Below are 23,310 nucleotides of genomic sequence, written 5' to 3' on the forward strand. Positions count from 1 at the left end.
ACGGCTGTGTCTTTGCTGGAGTCAGCAAGGAGGCTTGTCTGGGTCAAGGCCAGCCCCATGCCCTTCTGCTGCACACTGACCTTCCCTGTGCTGTTTAGGTGGCACAGACATATGAATAGAACACACAGTGAATCCAGCTTCCAGAGACAGCTCTTTACCTTAATAAAGTAATTACAGAGCTGAGTAATTTACATCCCTAGAAAGATGCAGGGCAACTGCAGTCTGGGGTGTGTATGTGTGTGTATGTGTTTAATTTTAAATCCTCCAACCTCCCCTTAATGAGGAGGTGCTCTGAAACATAACAGCATAGAAGGCTTCTTCAAAGAATTAATTTTCTTGGTGCTTTATTTCTTTCAGGGAAAGCATGAAAGACAAATGAGGCTTTGCCTCCCCTGCCTGTGTTGTGCAGACATTATCTGCTGTAAAGCTGTCACTGAAGGATGGAGAACCAGCTTTTGGCTGCAGTGGCCCTCAGATAATGTCAGTGCTGAGCAATGACCCAGAATTTTTGGCACCAAGTGAACACTTCTAGGCTCTGGTGCCAGAAGCCTTAGCTGAGCCTGCTCAACAGCTCCTGCCAGGGAAATAAAGGGGCCTCAATAGTTAGTATCCAGGGAACTCATAGTGAGGGCTCTAGAGCTTTTTTCTTTACAGGTTATGGGGCTGGGGGAGAGTTGGGGGAATAGGGATACAAATGCTAATGACCTATTGAATCATCTATAAATCCTTAAAAATGTCAAAAATGATTCAGCAAGCCTGTTAGGCCCAAGGTTATGAATTTCTGTCAAGTTCCTGGTGATTTTGCTGGCCCTTGGAGAGCATTTGGAATAGGAAGAACCTTGAGAAGGATCTCACCAGGTAGTTTTGGCTGAATAGAACACAAGGCAGGGGAAGGGAACCTTGACCACAACCATGGCTACTCTGGAACGACGGGAAAGCTATGGAGATCTCTAGAGAGTCTGCAGTATTCTGGTTTCTGTAGTATGGAATAGAGCAGCGTCATGGTGGGCGTGGTGTATTGTGGTTTTGCCCCCACTAGGTTTCCTTTCTGATGATCCTCAGGTAAGAACACTGGGAAAACTGTGTGTGTAGGTTCTGAGCTCCTCATCAGGCACCTTGATGGGGAAGGAGGAAGTGGTGAGCATTCGAGGCCCCTGACAGCCCCAGTGTGTATACCAGGGAGTTGATTTGTGTCTGTGCTGGGCTCCCAAGTTCCCTGACGTACTAGCTAATTCTCTCCTTCCTACCTAGTTTTACAGGTCCCTGGGTGAGAAAAATTTGACAGCAGCTTTGTTGCGCCTTCTCTGTGTGCTGGGGAGCAGGGCTACACAGCCCCAGTGGCACCCATGCCGAAGAACAGCAAGGTGACTCAGCGTGAGCACAGTAACGAGCATGTCACTGAGTCGGTGGCTGATCTGCTGGCCCTCGAGGAGCCTGTGGACTATAAGCAAAGTGTTCTGAATGTAGCTGGTGAGTCAGGTGGCAAGCAGAAGGCAGCGGAGGAGGAGCTGGACGCAGAGGACCGGCCAGCCTGGAATAGCAAACTACAGTACATCCTGGCCCAGATCGGCTTCTCTGTGGGCCTTGGGAACATCTGGAGGTTTCCCTACCTGTGCCAGAAAAATGGAGGGGGTAAGAGGTAGCCTCGATTGCAACTGGGTGTCCTGAAAATGGGCTGGGTCTGGGGGTAAAAAGGAGCACTTATTCCCTGAGGTAGCTTATACAAGTGGAAGCTTAAGGTTCCAGAGTAAGACCCACAGAATAGCCATCATGGTGGCTAATGCCTATCTAGAGGCTGTGGGCCATGATGATGAGAATGTGGAATGTGAACCCAGAAACCTGGGTATAGATCCCAGCCTGGCCATTCAGCTTTGGGACCTAGTACAAGGTGCCTGACCTCTCTCTCTGTGCCTCCTCTGTAAAATGGTGATGATAATGGTTCCTCCTTACAGGATAACCAGAAGGATTAAATGAGCTCTACACAGAACCCAACTTATAGTGAAGAGCAGCTGTTGGCCAATTATTATCACATTTTTACTGGATGTTGGCACTGTTCTAAGCACTTAAGGGAAATTAGACCCCAAAACCTGAAATGCTGATATTTGAGCATCTTGGAACAACTGAAGCAACAATTTCACATGACTCAACCACTGAATCTCCTCAGCAACCTTATGCAGAGAAGGAGTTGTCACCATCTCCACTTTAGAGACCACAAAAATGAGGCTCAGGATGGACAGGTGACTTGTTCAGGGTCATGTGTGACCAAGGTTTCAGGAAATGACAAAATTAGGGCTCTCTTGGACAGCTTGGCTTGAACCTGAGCATTTCATACCACTGCCTGCCCACAGGGGCCTCATGCTGTGCCTGAGTACAAGGTCCTCTTAAGGATCTCCCTGTGTCAGGTGTCAAACCTTGACCACCACTTTGGCCCCCAGGGCAAGAAGAAGCCCTGTGGCACTATCTTTGAACACCTAGATGAAAAGCCTAGAATTTTCCAAAGGCAACCTACTTTCAAACATGTGACAGTTTACTGAAGAGAAACAAAGAAACTGCCACTAGGCTGGAAACAATGATGTTTCTAATCCCAGTTCTCTGCTCCTGAGAAAGCCGACCAGCAGGAAGCTTCCCAGTTCCTGAGTTCCCTGCCCCTCAGACTACCACACTTCAGCCTAATGGGTGACCAAAACTTTGCTGTGATTTTAAACTAGCTCTTCTCCCTGCTCCAGAGATTGTCTCCATGCAATCTGTTCCAAAGACACAACCTGATTTAGGGCCCTTCCCCTCCTCTCCTGGACACATTCTCTGCTGTGTTCAAAAGGCAAGGTCTGGCTGAGGCTTTTTTCCTTCCCAGTTATACCAGATGCTGTCATCTTTCTATCCACACACAGCATATTTGCCACATGGCCTCCTTGCTTGAAAGATCTTTGTAACATTTTTCTGTAAGTAACTGCCAATCAGAGCTTTTGGTTCTATATGGCAAGGTCACTGTATTGAAAAGTCCAAAGCAAGATATAAACATAGTGGATGCTGTCCATATGGCTTGTGGGATGTTAAGAAGAGTCTGAGGCACTCAAAATGGTTTGGAGGACACATGGCATTTGGAGACTTAGGAAACTGTTTTATTCTGGCTGAGGGGATCAGTGTTGTCTGGGCACTTGGTGCTGAAGCACAGAGTTTCTCTTACCACATCACCGAGCGTGCACACACACACACACACACACACACACACACACACACACACAGCAGTGTTCTGGTCTACTCTGTTCACAGCATCCCCAGACAATCACCATGGCACCAGACAGCCAGCAGCAGTCCCAGAAGAAAACCATAGTCAATTCTCAGGATGCTGCACTCACCATTCCACATTCCTGCCTTCATTATTCTTCTATCCTCTGCTTCCTGCACCTCCTTTTTATCTATTCTGTTAACTGTCCTATATTTTACTGGTCATTTTAAATGTTTAGAAGGAGGCAAATTATCACAGGAGGAAGCAGCTGTTTGACCTAAAAGTTGACACCATGGTTTTGAGCCATGCATGATCTGACCATGCTTTGCTTAATTCTAGATGGAAACTTTGAACTCTGTTTAGCTCTATCAGTTACTGGCAGTTTCTTTATTTGGTATCCTCTTTTTTTTCTGTTTATTTTATTAGAAAACAGGAAATGTTCTTTAAGTTCTTATGATAGGTAACTAATTTACCCCTTTACAGTAACCCTAAGTGATAGGAATAGGGTTGATTTACATGAAATGGTATTTCTGTAAGTCAAAAATGGTCAACTATCAGCAATTTCATACAGTTATATCCTAATATTTTTAATCCTCCTTTTTTTTACACAAGTGATAAAGGCACAGAGAAAGCAAGTAATTTACTCAAAGCCATGCAGCTACTTATATCACAGAGCCAGGACTCAAGTCTGAGAGGTCTAGCTTTAGGATCTAGGTCTGAGCTGCTTCTTAACCCATATCCCAACAGATTGGGGCCAAGCAGTCTTTAAAACCCCATGAATGAACTCAGAGTTTTTCAGAAGCAAGATGTAGAGTGTAGATTGAAACATAGACTGTTTCATAGAGATCCAGGGAATCACAGAATCCAAGCTTTACTTGCCTATGGCTACATTCTGCTAAATTTCCCAATTCCCTGTGTGGTGCTCCCAGCTGCCCAGACCTGAGGCCCCAGTGCCTACTGGAACATTAAAAGAGATCCAATTGTGTCTTCAAGTTACATTTTGTAAAGTAGAAGAGTGTGGTCTTGCATTTCTAAGTGATATTAGCAAAGATTTTATGTAAAAAATACTTGGATTAACCACAAATTCTGCACACACAAACTATATACAGCCCCTTGTGCACTCTGGTCATCTGAACCTTGGTGTGGGCAAAGACCTGCTGTTAAAGTCAGCATCCTGCAGACTAGCTGAAGTGGAACAGAGCCTGAATGGTTAGGGGCCAAGGTTCAGTCTTTGTCACAGGGTCATTCTCATACAGCTCTTACCTGGACTCTCTATCCAGTTCTTTGATGGAGGTGGGTATATAGAAGCATCATACAAGATGCCAGCTGTGTTAGTTACTTTCTTTCACTGCTGAGGCACACCAAAATTAAGGAAGGAAAAGTATATTTAGCTCACTGTGGAGGTTTTAGTCCATAATCAGCTGGCTCCAAGGCAAGGTAGCATAGTACAGGGGCAACACTTCAAGGCAGCAGAAGATAGCAAAAGCAAAAACGGGGAGAGCAAGCCTCTTTTCCTCCCTTATATTGTAAGCAGGCTACTCCCCCCAGGCCTTCTTCCACCTGCAGATGTAGCTCTCACAACATCTCCATGCCCTCCTCCTGCTCAGGATGAGGATGTTTATAAAGTGAGGCACCCCTGCTGAGTCACTTAAACTTCCAAACTTCTTAAATTGACACGATGAACAGCATCCTAGAGTGATGTGCACACTTAGGATGTAGAACTGCTGAGTTACTTAGTTAAGCATCTAGACTTAAATTGATACAATGTACCAACCTACTTTGCCAACACCTTGTTACCCATCTGCCTGCCCATCTTACCCCATCCAAGCTCCCTAGGACAAAACACAAAACCAATGAGGCTATTTCCATTTACCTTCCCACAGCAGATCCTGCCCACCCAAACCAAATACTGAGTTGAAGAGAGACCAAAAAAGATCTACAAGTCCTTAGGCCCTATCTTCATTAAGTACCACTATGGGACTGCTTGTTAATGACACACTGAATATGTGTATGTGGCAAATTAGATACTTGTATAGGACTCAGTAGGCCACTTCCCCTGGAAGACTTTTCTGGCAGTTCCAGTTGGACCCCAGCTACTCCTTAGACATCTATGTGGTCAGTTGGCCCCAAGAAACAAGTCTGTGATGAGTGGTTACATGCAAGTACTGATACTGCTCATGTGTATCCTAGAGTCCTGTCTTCCTATTCCAGTATGCCCACTACCCGAGCCTGGCATAGAGAAGATCTGCACTAGGTATCTGAATGTTGCCAAGTGCCAGGTTTTATGCACAGGAAGTGTCAAATCCAGTATCTGTTGGCAGATTGGGCACATGTAGGGGGCATGCCATGTTACAGAAGCAGAACAATGTGTCTAGGCATGCCTCTGGAGACCCCTGACTTGTGAGGCTTGGTTTGGAAGTGCTGGGTGACCATCAGGGCCCTGGTGAGGCTGGCAGGCCTGACACTGTTTGACACTGGCTGACAGTGCTGCTAATAGGACTGGGTTGCTGGCACAGCTCTCTATGGGATGCATTCGTCCGTGTCTGGATGTGGCTTTAATTCTCTTGCTAAATGCCCTGTCACTTAGAATCGAGATTGTGCCTACAGTGAGGTTTAGGCAGCAAGATTAATTTATCATCTGGAATCTGTAGCAAGATCCATTCTATCTTTTATGATCCTCCTGGCTGTGCTTTGCTGAACAGCTAATTTTCTTCTGTTCCTCCTAGTTAACTGTGAATTAATGAAAGTGCTGGTCAGAACCCCTCTCCTTGGAGAGTTTCCAAACCTGCTTCCCTGGAATTGTCCAGTCTGCTGTGTCAGCATCCGGTTCAGATGTGGGCAGGCTAGACCCATGAGGGCATGTGAGCAGGGTCTGTGTCCTCTGGGCCATTGCCCTGTGAATGGGAAGAATGTGGACAGGTGTCCACAGTCTTCTGAGGTGACTATGTCTGTCTGCTTGTACAGTGGATCTCTGAGAGGCATGGAGATATCATCTGTCTCTGAACCTAGTCTGATGAGCAAGAGGCCTTTAATACACATATGATTCCTCCTTTAGCATTTTGGAGAGTCAAAGAGAAGAAGAATCTGGAAGGGCTATTATGAGATGGGTCACAGGCAAAAAGAGCCAGGCCATTCACAGCAGCGCCTCAGGCCTGGGGACAATGTGCAGGTGATCCAAGATGTGGCAGAGACTGCAGGACATACTGCCGCCCCTTCTTTTACTCTGCTGTTGTGCTAAGTCATCCTCTGACCCCTCTTCCCCTGTCTCCACAGGTGCCTACCTGGTGCCCTACCTGGTGCTGCTGATCATCATTGGCATCCCTCTCTTTTTCCTGGAGCTGGCTGTGGGCCAGAGGATCCGCCGTGGCAGCATCGGTGTGTGGCACTACGTGTGCCCCCGCCTGGGAGGCATTGGCTTTTCCAGCTGCATTGTGAGTCCAGGGTTGGGGGCAGGCACTAAGCAGGAAACAGAAGAACTACTGGGGAGGAGGTCACCAGGTTTACAGGCCAGAGTCCTGGGCCCGAACAGGAATGGCAAGAGAACCAGAATCAGCTGGTACAGTTGCTTTTCCAAGGCCACAGTCACTATATTTCCTAAACTGAGAGGACCACATTGCCTTAAACAACATCTATTTGCAACATGCTATTTGCAGTTGATGCAAAGGTAGAAAAGCCGTGGCATGTTCACAGAGCAGCCCTAGGACATCTCTGCCAGGGTTCTCTTGGGATGTGTGGGCCATCCCAGATATCCATCTCTGCTTACCAGCCCTCAATTCCCACAAGAGTGGTCTGCTGCTACTGAGAAGGCCTCCATAAGGGAGGCTCCCCATAAGGGAGCTCTCCTCTCCATACCCAGATTGGCTACAACAAATCCCTGCTGATAAAACGTTGCTTTCAGAGAAACTCCTTAGGTCCTCCCTCAGAGTCCAACATAGTCTTATTTTTAATAAAATTCTCCCAAGCTTAGTCATTGTGTTTCCAAGAAATGAAAAGTGATCTCTTTCTAGGGGCAGGCTACTAATCCTACCAAAGAGAGTGTAACATCCTGAAAAAGAAGAGAACATAGGAAAACAGTAGTCCACAGTATCTGAAAAAGCTTGACTGCCTGGGACCACTTTCTGTAAGGGCAAATGCCTTTCCTGCTCATGCCTCGATGGTCCTGGAAACAGCTCCCCTCAGAATCCTGAGTCCTCAGGAAATGACAAGATAGGGCTTCAGGTATCTTAGAGGAATTTCAAACTGAAAAGGACTAGCCTTTTTAGAGTCTATTGCTTAAAAGACAAAACTTTAATAACTAAAGAATTCTTTTGTGGGCTGCCTCAGTTCCTTTGCCACCACACCTCTGTGTTCTAAAGTGTTGGCTTGTGCTACTGGGCCTTGGTTGGAGTGTGGGTAGGAGCGACATTGCCTGCAGCCTCAGTAACACTGCCCTGTGCCTCGTCTTCAGGTCTGCCTTTTTGTTGGGCTGTATTATAATGTGATTATCGGGTGGAGCATCTTCTACTTCTTTAAGTCCTTTCAGTATCCGCTGCCCTGGAGTGAATGTCCTGTCATCAGGAATGGGACTATGGCAGGCAAGTGTGGGGCCCTGAAGTACCCTAGTTGTGAACTCCAGTCAGCCATACTCCAGGAAAGAGTCTAACAAGTTTAGTGCACAGATTTGGATTTCGTGGGCTCATTGTGTTGCCTTGGGCATGTTAACCCCCCGGCCCTTCCTTCCCTTTCCCCAGTGCAACTGAACTCTTTCTGGCCTATCCCACAGGGTTTCATAGGCCACTCGATAAAATGAGTATAGCTAAAATGGGGAATTGTGGCTCTTGTTTAGTTGTTCTGAACTACTCTGTGTTATTCCAGTATCACACTATCTGGAAAAAATCTCAATTCTCAGATAATTCCCAATCTTAAGTCCCTCAAAGTTCTGGGTAATTATAACCCACTTCATAAAGAGGAAAACTGAGGCCTGGAAGCTACTTCCTCGTGTTCACACTACCCATTCAACCAATGATCTGGGATGAAAATCCAGGTTTCCAACTCCTAGCTCAGGACCTTCACCTGGGAACCTGTAGGCCAATTCAACCTGGATCTTCCTATCTCCCACAGCTAGACATGGGCAGGAGGTGGTATGGGTGAGAATTTAGCCAGGCCATGTAACTTGAAGTCTCCCAGGTCCCATAAAGGGCCCAAGATTGGCCAGGATCTGCTAGATTATGGCCAGTCCAGCATCTCCTCCACTACCCCTCACTCACCACTGTTAACACTGAGGCCCTGGGGACTGTTCTCTGGTTTCAGTGGTGGAGGCAGAGTGTGAGAAGAGCTCAGCCACTACTTACTTCTGGTACCGAGAGGCTTTGGACATCTCCAACTCCATCTCTGAGAGTGGAGGCCTCAACTGGAAGATGACACTGTGCCTCCTTGTGGCCTGGAGCATTGTGGGCATGGCTGTCGTCAAAGGCATCCAGTCCTCTGGCAAGGTGAGTTGGAGGAGGGCAGCAAAAACTAATGTAAAAGGCAGGGGCTGAATTTCCGATTCACCAATTTAGGGCTCTTCAGGTGGACTGGACCTCTGGATGGCTCAGAAATGGCACTGGTCCATAAGGAGGGAGCCTGTATTGTTGCAGGGTTGGTGACTGCAGCTCTCCATGTGTGAGCTCGATGGGAAACCAGTGCCCTGGCCCTGCCTGCCACTGTGCTCAGATGATTCAGGCCTGCACCATAGACATTAAATAGAAGAAAAAGTAGAAATATTGACCCAGGGACATCTGTCTAAATTCTAGTCCTCAGATTCCCAAGTAAACCCCTAAAGTCAGCTGCTCTGAGTGATTTGGGATAAATACCTTGAGGCTGCCATGTCTATAGCTAAAGGGCTGGGTGCACAGGTGGGTGCTCTGAGTCTTGGAGGTAGCTCTCCAGTGGTTCAGTCCCTGAGGTGGTGTGCACCAGCCAACCCCTGCATGCCTTCCCCTCACAGCCAAGTCCCTTCTAAAGAAGGGCCCTTTTTTATTTGTCACCTTTCAGTATTCATGGACTTCTAGAAATAAGGAAGATTCTGAAGTCCTATTCACTCATTTTATAGGTAAAGTAGCTAAGCCAGGAAAGGGAAGGTACCTCCTCTAATGTGTTTCAGCCTGTCAGTCTCAGAGCTGCAACTGAGGATCCATGTTCTCCAGTGAACTTGATAAAGCAGCAAGATAAGCTCTGGAAAGGTGGTGTCATCCTAGCCACTGATCTCTCCCCTGCAGAGGCCAAAGCAACAGCTGACACTTCATGGCACTTGTCAGGACTGTCATGTATATGAACACTTGTGGTCCTCAACCCCATGAATTAGGAATTATTGCACCTATTGTAGAAATAGGGAAATGGGGACACACTGAAGTTAAGTAAACAATAGGCTACATAGCTGGTAAGTAGTAGAGGCAGAGTCAAATCTTAGTTTGTTAGCTCTGAATACACATCCTTTTAGTCTCTGTGCCATCCAACATGTGGCCCTGAGGTTTGTGTCAGAGCAGCAGATGTTTATAATCCAGGCTTACAAGACCTAGACCTCTTTCTGATGGTCTTTGCTTGGGGATTTCCCTGTGTTTTTATGTCATATAACTCTAAGGACATGGAGACTCTTTGAAGGATCCGTTGGGAAAATGAGGGGGACAGCTCCAGAGTTCCCTTATCCTTTGGCAGCCACTTGCCCAGCCTACCAGTCCTTAGGCAATAAAGCCTCAGGCACAGCCATGCTGACTCCAGCTTGTCCCGTTCCTCCTTCTGCCTGGGCTTAGAGCCAGATGGGTGGTGGGTTTTGGACCTGTGCCTGGGGGTTCTAGGGCTCTGTTTTCCATTGCTTGGTATCAAGAAGATGTTCTCGTGGCCTGCTGTGAACAATGAGAGGCATGCCAGCTGCAAGAAGGGCGCTGTTGATGCTGAGCCCCTATCCTCTCTGCAGGTGATGTATTTCAGCTCCCTTTTCCCCTATGTGGTGCTGGCCTGCTTCCTGGTTCGAGGGCTGCTGCTGAGAGGGGCGATTGATGGTATCCTACACATGTTCACTCCCAAGGTAAGAACTGCATCTCTCACTTTCTAGAGGACATTGACAGGTCCAAATGTCCCGGTCAGCTTTGTCCAGTTCAATATACACTGAGCACCTGCTGTGTGTCAGGTGTCTCACCAGGCCCTGGAGGGGTGCATTAGAGAAGGGATAAGCTCTACCTTCAAGGTTCTGAGGAGAAGGATATCACATCAATTTGAGTGGACCCAGAAAGATGTCAGGGGTGACATGACATCTGAAATAAGCCTTAGGGAGCAGGTAGGATTTCATTGAGTGCCAGTAGGACATTGTAGTCAAAAGGAATCATGGGAGAAAGGGTATGGAAAAGCTATGACTAATTCATGAGGAAATGATGGAGTTCAGGTTTGGCAGAGACATGAGATGGGTACAGGAAGTATCATTCATTCATTTACTCATGACGAGGTTTCATTTCATGGATGTGTGACAGTAGAGATCCCCTGAGACTGCAGCCCATGGGCTCAGAGTCAGAACTTGGCTAGCTAATTAGAAGCTACAGTGATCAGTAGTTCCACCTAGCACATGTTCACACACACACACACACACACACACACACACACACACACACACCCCTTTACACAGGCTGTTTATGCAAGATAACAAAATGAGAACCCAGATCTAACAGGGTCTGAAATTCCAGTCCCTTCTGACTCCCTTGCTGTGCTGCTGTGAGTAGGCTTCTAAAATTTGGAAAGTGGTCTTGATACACACTACCCCTAATGCCCACACAGCGTGCAGTGGCCCTAGGCATCCTTAGATCAAGCCACCTGAGGTTTCTATATGAGTACCACAAAGCCTCCCTCTGTGAGGCACTTAGTGATTCTCTGGAGGCATGAATGTGAACTCTAGCTAGGCTGCTAGCTGTAGGGTTATTGTGAACACAAGATAACTGACAAAGAAGAAAAAATTGCCAACCCGGTTTCTTTTGGGTAAGTGGCCACGAAAAGATAGCTAACTGCTCTTAAAATTACTTCAGTTACAGTCTAGAATCATGATCAAAAGTGTTCATTTGAGTTTCTAAGCTTCATGGGGAATTATATGCCCAGATGATGTTCATCAATGTGGAGATTAAAAAAATCTCCAAATAGGTCTCTTGATGGTGTTAAGGGATCAAGTGGAACAGATTCATTGAAATCAGCCACTGATTCCAACATATAGTGCTGCTCCCTGCTGGATTCAGATACTCTAAAACATCTCTTTAATTATTCAATGTCTCAGGCTGTAAACCTATGTCTAACAAGAATTCTTAAGAAATAAAATAGTACAGAAGCCATTAAAGAGCCTTCATAAGCCCTCCTGATTCCATTCCTTCCCTTTCTGACAATAAGCATTGTCTTAGTTCACTCCTGCTGTTATAACAAAATACTTTAGACCAGGTAGTTGATTAGCAATAGAAATTTATTGCTTACAGTCCAAGAGTCTGAGAAGGTCAAAATCAGCACATCAGTAGGCTTGGTATCTGGTAAGAGCTCACCCTTTGCTTCAAGAATGACTTTTTGGGGGCTGGGGGTTTAGCTCAGTGGCATAAGCGCCTGCCTTGCAAGTGGGTGGTCATGAGTTCAATCCCCAGAACTGATAAAAAAGAAAAAGAAAAAAAAAATCCTTCTGTGACTTTCTTTTTGTTTAAATTTCTTTTGAATACATGTATGCACTACACCCAGTTTTACTGCTTTATAGTATCCCACCATACTATTCACTGTGTAGTTGAGGATCATTTAAACTATCTCCATTTTTCATCACTGCTAATAATGCTCCAGTAAACATTACAGGGGTCTCTATGTGCACAAGTTTCTTTACGGTATATATGCTTAAGAGTGGAATTACTGTTTCAAAGGTATGGATATCTTCAGCCAAAATGCTCTCTAAAATGATTGTATTTGTTAACATTCTTGCCAGTTGTATTAGAGAATCCACATTTGTCAGACTTTAATTTTTGCCTATATGATGGATAGGAAATGAGAGGAATGAATTATGAACAAGACTGTGTTATTCCATTTCCTGAATGTTTAGGAAATTGGGTGATTCTACCTTAGCGTTTTGCAGAGATCAGAGTGTTCATGACTTGAGACTTTAAAAATCATATCCAGGAGACTCTAAAGGAGCCAAGTCCTTAAGAACCAGCATGGTGCAACCCGTACCCCATATGACTCTGACTTCAATGTCTGAGCAAAGGCTGGTAGCCCATCTTGACATCCTGTCCTCTGGGAAGTTCTGTGATTCAGCTCCTGCCCACAACATTAAGAGGCTGAGTTGAGCAGGTAGGTGAGGGTTAAAGGGCCTCAAAGGCCAAACTCCTTTTTCAAGGATCATGAACAGTTTGTGCCACTGTCTGCTTGAGATAAGAGATCAACTGAGGTAAAGCTCTTTGTTTATAAATTCTTCCATGACATCTGCAAAAAAGGTAGGTTCTCTCTCAGAGACAGGCACCAACAGTTCATGTGGGGCAAATGACAAGTACAGAGCTGTGACTATTTCACCTCAGGATGAGGGAGACATGAGGGACCCTGCAAGCCATTTCAAGTTCTTGCCCTAGTGCTATAGAGTGTCAGGTCACTTGCCCACAGCTGCCCACTCTGGGTACTGTTCCATTATATAAACTACAATGTAAATGATGTCTGTAGGGGTTGTACCATTTGACAGCTTGGAAAAAATTTTTTTAAAAATTCTTTTTCGACCAGAACATCTCAGAACCCATGTAGAAGAAGTATAGGGTTGCTATGGATTTTGTTAAGTGAACTGGAAAGTCTTTCCTCCTATGCAGTCTTCCATCATCAGAAGTAATGCAGGCTGTAAGAGCTGAACTTTCAATTTGTGCCTTTGAGCAGCTACTGGGTATGATGACTGCAGTATGGCCAGGGTGCCAGAATAACTCACTGGTGCCTCTGGTGGGACAGTAAATGAATGGTGTTCATGTCTAAAGAACTTCTTGAATTTCCTAGGCAGCTTTTTCTCCTGATTACTAGTTAGAAACTCGGATCAATATGGGACTATGCATACAATTTTCTCAACACACAGTGGTGGATTCTGGTGGGTTTTCTGGTGAGTTTTCCAGACCTGTTCTGGTTCCTGGAATTCAGCAAAGAACAAAGAAGACAAACTTTCTGGCCCAAACTCTCAGGGAATGTTTACCAAAAATCTCAATTGATCATATCCTTTGGCCTAGTGATTCTGCTTTTAGGAATTTATCTTGCAGATGTACTTACAGATAAGCAAAATAACCAGTGTATAGAATTGATCATTACACTGTTTTAGTAGCAAAAGACTAAAAACACTTCCAGTGCTACCACTGATTTTTCATTCATTCAAAGAAACTTGACTGAATTCCCAATATGTGCCAGGCCCTGTTCTGGTTCTTGGAATTCAGCAGAGAATAAAACAGACAAACTTTCTGGCCCTCATGGAATCTATGTGCTGTGGGGAGGAAATAGATGATCAAGATGAAGAATTATTGACTGGTGTTGCTAGAAAGAAAAATAAAGCAGAGAAAGAAGGGCTAAGACATTTGGGCAGAGAGATGAGTTTTAGAAGGTGTAGCACAGGAAAGCCTCTCTGAGAACGTGGTATTTGAATGAAGACTTAGAGGAGGTGAGGAACAGGCCACGTGGAAACTTGGAAGTCAGGCATTTCATTCCAAACAGTGGGGCAGTGAGTGCAAAGGGCTTGAGTTTGGAGTGTCCTGTACATTCAAGTAGGCCAGTGTGGCTGGTAAAAACAGGTGGGAGGGCAGTGCAGTGGCAGATCATGAGAGTCTGGTAGGACTCTCAAGTAAGGATTTTGACACTTCTATAAGCCACTAGAAAGTTCTGGACATAGGAGAAGCATGATCTGACCACTTTAAGCATTTTAAGGAGCTGTAATAGAGAATCTGAGGGGTCGAAGGGAGAACAGAGAAACTGCTGGAAGGATCACCCAGGGGACAGGTGATTGGTATGAGCCCAGGCAGCAATGGGGCAATGAGAAGTGGTTGGGATGAAGATGAACTGAGGAATCAGAGTCAACAGGATTTGTTTCAGGATGAGGTGTGATATGAGAGGAGGACAGGAATGTCCAGGTTGACACCAGAGTCTTTGGTGAGCAACCAGGAAGATGGAGTTGGCATGTACAGAAAAGGGGAAGGTGGTGGCAGGAGCAGATCTGGTGAGAGACATTCAGATTATTATTTTGGATATGACAGTTTTTTTTAAATTCAAATAGATATTCAAGTTGAATATGCAGCTATATATATGAATCTGGAGGTCGTGGTTGTAGGTTCAGATTCAGGAGTCTGGAGTAATAGAATTGAAAGCCTCATATTGGTTTACAATCACCTGGAGAATATCAGAGAGCAAAACTGCATTGAGCACTTGAAGCTCCAGTATTTGTAGGTTGTGGAAGGAATAGCTGGTAAGGGAGGAGATAGAGGACAAGCGAGGCACATCCATCCTAGAGGCAGAGTAGGGAAAATTCTTGAAGAGAAAGGGTGTGGTCAGTTGTGTCCAAACCTGCTGAGAGGTCAAGTGATGAGGACAGAAATGACTCATTACTCTGAAACAGCGGTATCGCTGGTAACCTTGACAAAAGCTATTTTGGTGGAGTACTGGAGAGAAAATCTAGTAGTAATAGGTTGAAAGAGAATGGTAGATGAAGAATTAGAGACAAATATTTGAGGACATTTATTTTAAGAGTTTTGCAGTAGAAGGAAACAGATGAATGAGAAATAGGATAGCAAGAGGAGAGGGCTATGGGCTCAAGGGTATTATTTCAGAATTTTATATGATGATAAAAATAATCCATCACACTCTGCTTGTTGGAATTTAAAATGGTGCAGTCACTCTGGAACATAGTCTAGCAGTTCCTTCAAAGGTTAACTAGAAATAGCGCATGCTCCAGCAATTCCACTCTTAGGCCCATATCCAAGAGAACTGGTAGCATATGTTCACTCAAAAACCTGAACATGAATGTTCATAGTGAGATTCATAATGAGAAAAAAGTAGAAACACCCTAAATGTCCATCAGCTGATCAGTGGATAAACAAAATGTGATATAACCATACAATAGAATATTATCCAACCGCAAAAAAAAAAAAAATGAAGTATCAACACACACTACAAATGGAGGACCCTTGAAAATACTAAACCAAGTAAAAGAAGCCAGGCACAAGAGATCACATCACGTATAATATCAATTATATAAATGTCGGGAACAGGCACATCTTCGGGGACAGAAAAAGTGTTAGTGGTTATATAAGGCTGAACTTGAGACAAGGGTGAGCAGAGATGGAGAATGATTGTATTGGGTATAGACTTGCTTTTTGGGGTGATGAAGAGATTCTAATTGATTGTGGTAGTGCTTGTATAACTCTGTGATATGGCAAATCATTGAAATTTCTTTTTAAAAAATCCATAAAGGAGGGAGAAGTGTGCTGGAAAAAGAGTAACAGCAGCAGGGATGGGCCCCAGGGCCTAAGAGAAGGGCACACATCTCCACAGAAGCGAGAGGAGGGCCAGCCCGTTGGCTGTGAGGAAGAGTTCTGCAGTGGAAGGAAGTTTTCTGCTGATGCGCCATGCCTTTCAGTGGGCTAGGAATCAGGGTAATTGGCTGACAGAATTCAGGAGCTGGGGTTGGAGTCCTGAGGAGGTATGAATGGGAAGTAGCTGCATGAGAGTCAAGAGTCAGGAACAGGTGGACAGGCACAGCACTCACGACCACTGGTGGCTTATTTGCAGTGAGCTGGAGACAGCTTTTCACACCTGATTACTCTCACAGAAAGCTGCTTCCCACCACCAGGGTGATGCTCAGACGGCAGTGAATTTCACCAGTGGTGGTTCTCTCTAAGTGCCAGGCACTATGATACTCCCCTTACTCATCCAAATCTCCTGACTCTAGAGGTAGAAACCTCACAGAGAGGTTTCTATTATTATTGCCATCTTACAGAGAGGTTAGATAACTGTAGAGTGAAGCTGTGCATGGGCAGCGGCAGAGGGGCCAGCTTTCCTGGAGTACAGGGGCTCTGGCATCCCAGTTCAGCATGTTGAAGAACTGTCAAGGCGGGGGCAAGCAGTGTTCCATGAGCATGAAGTGTTCCATGAATAATTCTTGTATGAAAAGTAAAAAAAAAGGAAGGATACACATGCACACATGTACATTTGTGTATATTTTGTAATATAAATATATGTGTGTGTGTCTGTGTGTATATATGCTGCTGGTATACGCATAAACATTACTGGGGGTACTCAGGAAGCTGATGTCACAGTTACAGCTGGGAAAGAAGAACTGGGCTTCTGAGGTTCAGGGGTGAGGGAGAGAAGACCGCAGGATCAAGCGTGCATGTAACTCTTGGAGAAGGTAAGTGGAGTCCCTGAATGTTCCAAGGGTTCATGGATAGAAATCAGTGGTGGAACTGCTTGACTCCTACCATCAGAGCAGGGACTCCCAGCAGGAAGATGAAGTCAGTCCAGCTGGTGAGCAGGAGTGGGTTCAGATCCCAGGTTATCTCCCAGTATTTGGGAGGTGTTCTGTTTCCCTCAGGGCCTTTGTTTCCACAGCTGCAAAATGGGCTAAGCAACAGCCTCCCTGCACAGGTTGTCAGTAGAGCTCCTAGGACCGCTCTAGCTATTATTGTCCTTGTCTCTTGTGAAGGTGACACTGTATTTGGGCAGTGAGAATCCAGCACTCCAGTGCCATCTGGTGTCATATAGTCCAGTCTATCTCTACATAGATAGGTGCCACAGCAGCAGCTGAGAGGCAAGGCCATGTGCTGTTGTCACGCACCTGCTCATGCTAGGGCTCAGCAGCTGCTTTCAGATTCAAAAAGTGTCTTCATGCTGGTGAGTCAAATGCCGTGAAACACCTTGTTCCCTGTGTGAGGAAATGACTCAGCCATTGTGCCAAAGTAACAGCAGGAAGCTGTTTCTTGGTTTCAGAGCAAGCACCTTGAGGAGGGTGCAAGCTTGACTTCAGAGGGAAAAGCCCATTTCCTGTCTCTTTTTTTGCAGTCACATCCTGATGTCTGGAGAGGACACAGGGGCATCCTGATTCTGGCCTGGATTCATCCTGGCAAAAGCCCCCTTTAAAGTCAAGGAACAGGCATTTGACTCAGTTTACCCAGAGTAGTGCCCTGTATATGTGTTCATTTCCATCCATGAGAGTTCCCTGCAGGCTACAGACTGGGAGTGGGGATCCCAAGTGAACACTTAGGAAGGGCACTTCTCCCTTGCAGGTCAAGATCTGGTACCCTCAGGTGCTGTCCTTGGGCCTTATCAGTGTTGGATTTGAGTACATCAGTTTCCTTCAAAATAGTGCTGAGGTAGGGAAATGGGTAGGATGTAGAGGAAACGAGATTGCCAAGCTATTGGTCATTGTTAAAATTGGGTAATGGATAAAGTGAGAGTTCATTACACTCTTCTATTTTGTTTGTATTACACATAAAATTTTTAAATAGAAAAAATGATAAATACAATCTTAACAAAAAGCAATTTTCTTTCCATCCAAAATTGTCAGATGTACAGCTTTCATGCCTTTTTCTCTGAGAAAACCCCCAGCTGCTGTACCTGCTCTGAGAGTGCCACTGGGACTGTGGTGTTTCCCCTAGAGAGAAGACTCCACTTAGGAAATTTGGCCCTGGATAGTAACTGGGCCTAGATATTTGTCCACATCTTATGTTAGGTTTAAAGAGTGTTGAAAACTCTAATGATGGCAGGAATTTGAGTCTCACTGGAGGCCTGGAACTTTTATAAAAACTATAGTAATGTTTTATGTTGATCAAACAAGAATAATTACCAAAAAAGGTGGTGGTTTGGGACAGAAAGCCAGCATTACAAAATAGTTATTTTACAAAGTAGAAGTTTCAAATCCTAAGAAAGTTCTTGTCCTAGAAAAATGTACCTCAGCCCCAAAAGGCTGGTAGAGCTTTGCAACTCCTTCTCTGGTCCTCCTGCTCAGCTCACAACCCACGAGTGAGGTCAGCCTTTGTCTGTCTTTCTTGCTCCTCACTCCGTACAAATGAAAACCATAGCTCAGACAGAGACAGGAGCTAAGTTCCAGCCCTAGACACGAATTTCTGGAAGGAAGAAAGACACAAATTCTGTGATGTGGACATTGACAAGAACTAGGAGAGCGCAGGGGCCATGGCTGGCTCTGCCATAGGAAGTCATAAAAAGCTTCAAAGAGGATTGATATCTATGCTGACTTTGAGAAATGAATATTTTATCAGAAAAATAGAAGGAAGGGAATTCCAGGAAGAAAGGACAGCCAAGGCCAAAACCAGATGTATGAAAGACCATAAGGCTTCTGTACTGCATTTAAAGTATTCAGAATATAGAGAAGTCAAAAAAAGATTTTCCAGAAGACAATGCGAAGCCTTTGACGAGTTTCATCATGAGAAGAACATGACTAGTGCTTGTCTATCTCAACCTGGACTCTGAAACCTCACACTTAATACTAGCCAGAACCAAAACACCTATGACTTTCCTGTTAGGTCCCAGCTTCTAGACTGAAGGAAGTACTAGGCTCCTGCAGAGTGGAAGAACTGTCACAGTGGACACCTGTGGACACCATGAAGGCTAACTTGCTTGCATCCACTTCTGGAGCCTTTTGGGGAGAATCATTTTTTTTTTTTTTTTTTTTTGGTCTTTTTTGAAGCAGGATCTTGCTATGTGGTTCAGGCTGACTTTGTAGTCCAGGCCGATCTTGAACTTGCCACAATCCACCTGCCTCAGCCTCCCAAGTGCTGGGATTACAGGAGTGTACCACCACACCCGGATCAGGGGAGGATCATTTAAAATCTTCACCCAAAAGAGAAGAGTTACAGAAATGTTTTCTCTGGAGAACTATAATTATTCTCTTCTCCAAATCTCTGTTAATGTCTAGACAAGCCACTATTTTCTTACCCACAATACCAAATCCAAATCACTTTAAAAAACAAAAGTTCCTCTGGTTTTGTTTTGTTCATTCAAACTCTTTTGGGGGCAAAACCACCTGTGCAGATGTGATGCTATTTATAGCCTCTATTGAGTCACTTGGTGTGAAAATCCATATTCTGCTGCAGAAATCCTAATTGTGCTAGATTACAGGGTGCTTCCCCAGATCATGCTGGGGAGAATTATGTAATTATGTGGCATATGCACTATATTACCATCTCAAAATAAAGTTACCGAAACATGAAGTCCAAAACCAGTCTGACCCTGGGGCTTTTAGATTAGGAATTGTGGGCTAAGGTTACTTCTAAAAAGAAGATAGTAGTTCCATCTTACCTTTAAAACTAGACTCCCACTTGTGCAAGCGTGAGGACCCAGCAGTGCAAAATTTCACTGCCACATTTCTATGGCCATTTCAGTCTCTAATGCTCCATGAGGATCACTGAAATGACTTCTGCTCCTCTGACCCCTCTCTCCTCCTCCCCAGCACACTCATCCCACTAGATTATTTCATCTCCTGCTTTACAGAAAAACAAGTACCAAGTTCTTTCTCTTAGAGAAACTTGAGGTACTCTTACGGAAGACAGTTCTGACCCTCACCCACATCCCTGTGCTCCTTCCACCTTTATATATCCTATCATCAAATCACTCCATCTGAAACAACGAGACAATATACAAAAAAAATAGCCTTCGTGGATTCCATTCCCTTTTCCTGATTATGTCCTTTTTCTTCCCATCCCATGAATAGCTGCTCCAAAAGCTTGTTCATCTGCATGGCGTCCACTGCCTCCGCTTTGCTTATCTCCTCTTCTCACATGACCTGGCTCCAGCCCCTCTGCTGTCTGCCCACCCATGACCTGGCCACTGACTCCCTCCATTGGTGCTTGTCATTGGGAAGACTAGCCTTCATCCCTGCTTTGCCTGCTCTCCTGGCTCCCTTGGGAGATTCCTCCGCTTCCCTGCATGGAACAACACTAGAGATGACTTGGCACTAGCCTCTTATTCTGCATCTATAGCCACAGCTTTACTGCCTGTCAGGACACCCACTGTTCCCAACCCATGTGTCCCACTTCTAACTCTCCCACGTGACATCTCCTAAATGCCTTGAAGACACATTCAACCCATCCTCTGCAGAACTATCATCTTGACCTCTGCTATGCAATCCCATCAACCTACTCCTCTTCCCCTGTTGCCACTTTAATATACTCAGCATGTAGGCCTGAAATGTGGCTGTCACCTTGACTGCTCCCTCTCTATTGCCTTTGTTTCTCCTGCTTAAGTCTTGTAGACAAAGCTACCTCTATCTGCCACATGGTCTGCTAAATGTGCTTCCTCACAGCTTCCTTGATGTGTCCACCTGCTTCTTTTGGAAACGCTCACCTGATTGGGCAGCTCTTGGTGGTTTCCTAGATGGAATTATTTCTTAGGATAAAGACAAGAATCCCTAAGGCCTTTGCCTCCTCCTGTCTGGCCTTGGCTGGTCCATCCCCGCCTACTCTTTGTGCTGTAGCCAGCCTGGCTTCTTCTGTCTCCTTTTGTATATCAACCTCTGTGCCAATTTGAATCCTGGCCTACAAACCTCCTTCTGCCTGAATCCTCTTCTAATCTCCACTGTTATCTGTGAGGTGTCAGCTCAAGGATCCCTTCTCATAAAAAGCCTCCCTGGTACCTCGACCCATTCAGAACCCCTTGGAGACTCTCTGAGCACAGATGCCTGGCTTTCACAGACTTTGTCACAGTTGCAATTTAGCATCTGTTCCTGGGATCATTTGATCAATGTGCACCTCTATAGCTAGAAGGTAAACATTTAAGAAAGCTGAGACCCTGCCCACCTTTGCTCCCCAGGTCCCTGCCTGAAGGGACAAAGAGTAAAAGGAAAATTGATAGGAAAATGACCTTGGAAATTGTTCATGCCACCCAAATGGTGTTGTGGTTGAGGTCCCTCGGAGGGCTGAAAGCAGATGGAGGTCCCAGGCAGGGTCTGCCTGTCTCCTGGAGGTGTTTTGGTTTTGTGTTCTAAGTTGTAGTGGAGGCAGCTGCAGTGACCTGGAGGGTATGGATATATTTGAATGAGCCCTTTTTTTTTTTTTTTTTTGCTGGAAAGGGAAAATCAGGTAGGCACAGGGAAGAAGAAAGATTTGTTTTTTGTTTTTTGTTTTTTCTCATAGTTTGAGGTGAGAAAGGTGTTAGGTATTCTTGTTCTCTTGTACTGTTATGCAGGCTGTTGACTACTTGACTTCAGGGGGCACCATTCACACTGTAATCTAAGCATTAGAAATGCGTGAATTGTGATGATCTTGGATATGTTTCCTTTCCTTTCCTTTCTTTTCTTTTTTTCTATGCTGGGAGTTGAACTTAGGCCTCATGAATGCTAGGCAACACTCTACCACTATCCCCAGTGGCTGTTTCTTAATATGACAGCTCCAAGGTAAATGATGATAGCAGCTAAAATTAGCTGAGAATTTATTATGTAAGCACTTAACATTTATTTCATCTTACTTACCACCAAAATATACTCTGTAGTTGGTGCTCTTGATTCAGAGGAGTTAAGTGAATTTCCCAAGATCATACAGCCATGGCTTCTTACTTCTCTGCCATGTTACCTTTGAACTTTGTGAGACTAAGAGAAGGGGTGTGGAGGTGACCTTGGTGCTTATGAGTAAAACCATCTTCTCTGTATCTCTGTTCTTCTCCATTTGCTACCATCTTCCCCATAGCTGGACAAGATGCTGGATCCCCAGGTGTGGCGGGAGGCAGCCACACAGGTCTTCTTTGCTCTGGGGCTGGGCTTTGGTGGTGTCATCGCCTTCTCTAGCTACAACAAACAGGACAACAACTGCCACTTTGATGCTGCCCTGGTGTCCTTCATCAACTTCTTCACTTCAGTGTTGGCCACCCTCGTGGTATTTGCTGTGCTGGGCTTCAAGGCCAACATCATGAATGAAAAGTGTGTGGTCGAGTAGGTAGCATCACTCCTCCGATCCTCCCTTCCCCTGCCCGCTTCACCCAGGAATAGCAAATGGGCCATGTAGAGAGAGCAGTCCTTCCACTCCTCTGAGGAATCTGTTCCCAGCCCTAGCCCACAAGGACAGATTCAGAGATGTCTGTGTCAGTGGCCCATGGAGGGGAGGGGGTTCTTGCCTTGATATCCATGAGGTGCTCCCAAGATCTCAATCCTACCTTCCCACCTGGGCCTCTCCATTTCATACTGCAGGAATGCTGAGAAAATCCTGGGGTACCTCAACTCCAATGTCCTGAGCCGAGACCTCATCCCACCCCATGTCAACTTCTCCCACCTGACCACCAAGGACTATGCGGAGATGTACAACGTCATCAGGACTGTGAAGGAGGACAAATTCTCAGCTCTGGGCCTGGATCCCTGCCTTTTAGAGGATGAGCTAGATAAGGTTCGGGGACAGGCTGTCCTTCCTAGTACACGGAGGGACCCAAAATGGGCCATGGGTGACTGGAGCTTGAGCAAAAGCCTGGGAAACCCCATAGAGAGTCATTGGTCTGTGTAACAGGCAAGGACTTACTTGTCCAATGGGAGAGAGAGGAAAGCTATTAGGCAAAGTCCCTGCCCTAAAGTTGGCTTAAATCTAGACAAGGGGCCAAGGCAGACACATGTTATATCTGAGAACCCACAGTTGGTGGAAGGCTACTTTCCCATGGATTAAGTGGACTTCCTGTATCCTGGATACCATTCTGCCATATGTAATGCACTTAACAGTGTGTGACATACGGTGAGTGAAATATGCTGGTGTCTGCCCTTGGCTCTCCATCTCCTTTGGACCTTGTGACAACTCTATGAGTTGAGTAGTGTCCTCTATTTTACTAGTGGTTACCTACCAATAGCCTGTAGGATTGGGGAGCTTTATCAAAGTCTCATAGACAGTAAGTGTGTGAGCCAGCATTCAGTCCATGTGTTTCAGCCCTCAGGACTTCAGTGCTTTCTCCCAGCTGTCCCCATCTAAATCCCACTGCCATGATGGTCCTTAGTCCCCGGCTGGCTTGGAAAGATGCTGCTTCTTCATTAACACTCAAGCCCAAGTTGAGATTTCTTCTTTTTACATTTTCACAGCTAATCCCTGTCTGCTAGAAGGGGTCAAAGTTCAGAGACATCCACAGAGTCCTAG

The 23,310-nt window shown here is 45.4% G+C and overlaps 1 protein-coding gene across 2 annotated transcripts in view; it reads left to right on the forward strand.

Annotated features, from left to right (window-relative positions):
* The window catches only part of Slc6a17 (solute carrier family 6 member 17), a 45,897-nt gene that overhangs the window by 14,453 nt on the left and 8,134 nt on the right, over positions 1-23,310 (forward strand). For both annotated transcript variants that reach the window (XM_003479218.5, XM_063255589.1), the window contains exons 2-8: positions 1,252-1,632; positions 6,500-6,657; positions 7,674-7,800; positions 8,516-8,697; positions 10,161-10,271; positions 21,892-22,133; positions 22,389-22,581. In XM_003479218.5, coding sequence (XP_003479266.1) covers positions 1,347-1,632; positions 6,500-6,657; positions 7,674-7,800; positions 8,516-8,697; positions 10,161-10,271; positions 21,892-22,133; positions 22,389-22,581 — 1,299 coding nt within the window. In that variant the 5' untranslated portion in view covers positions 1,252-1,346. The remainder of the gene's footprint in view (positions 1-1,251; positions 1,633-6,499; positions 6,658-7,673; positions 7,801-8,515; positions 8,698-10,160; positions 10,272-21,891; positions 22,134-22,388; positions 22,582-23,310) is intronic.

Source organism: Cavia porcellus, unplaced genomic scaffold, assembly GCF_034190915.1.
Source record: "Cavia porcellus strain 051 isolate PalLab524CR breed Dunkin Hartley unplaced genomic scaffold, mCavPor4.1 scaffold_1, whole genome shotgun sequence".
NCBI lineage: Eukaryota > Metazoa > Chordata > Mammalia > Rodentia > Caviidae > Cavia > Cavia porcellus.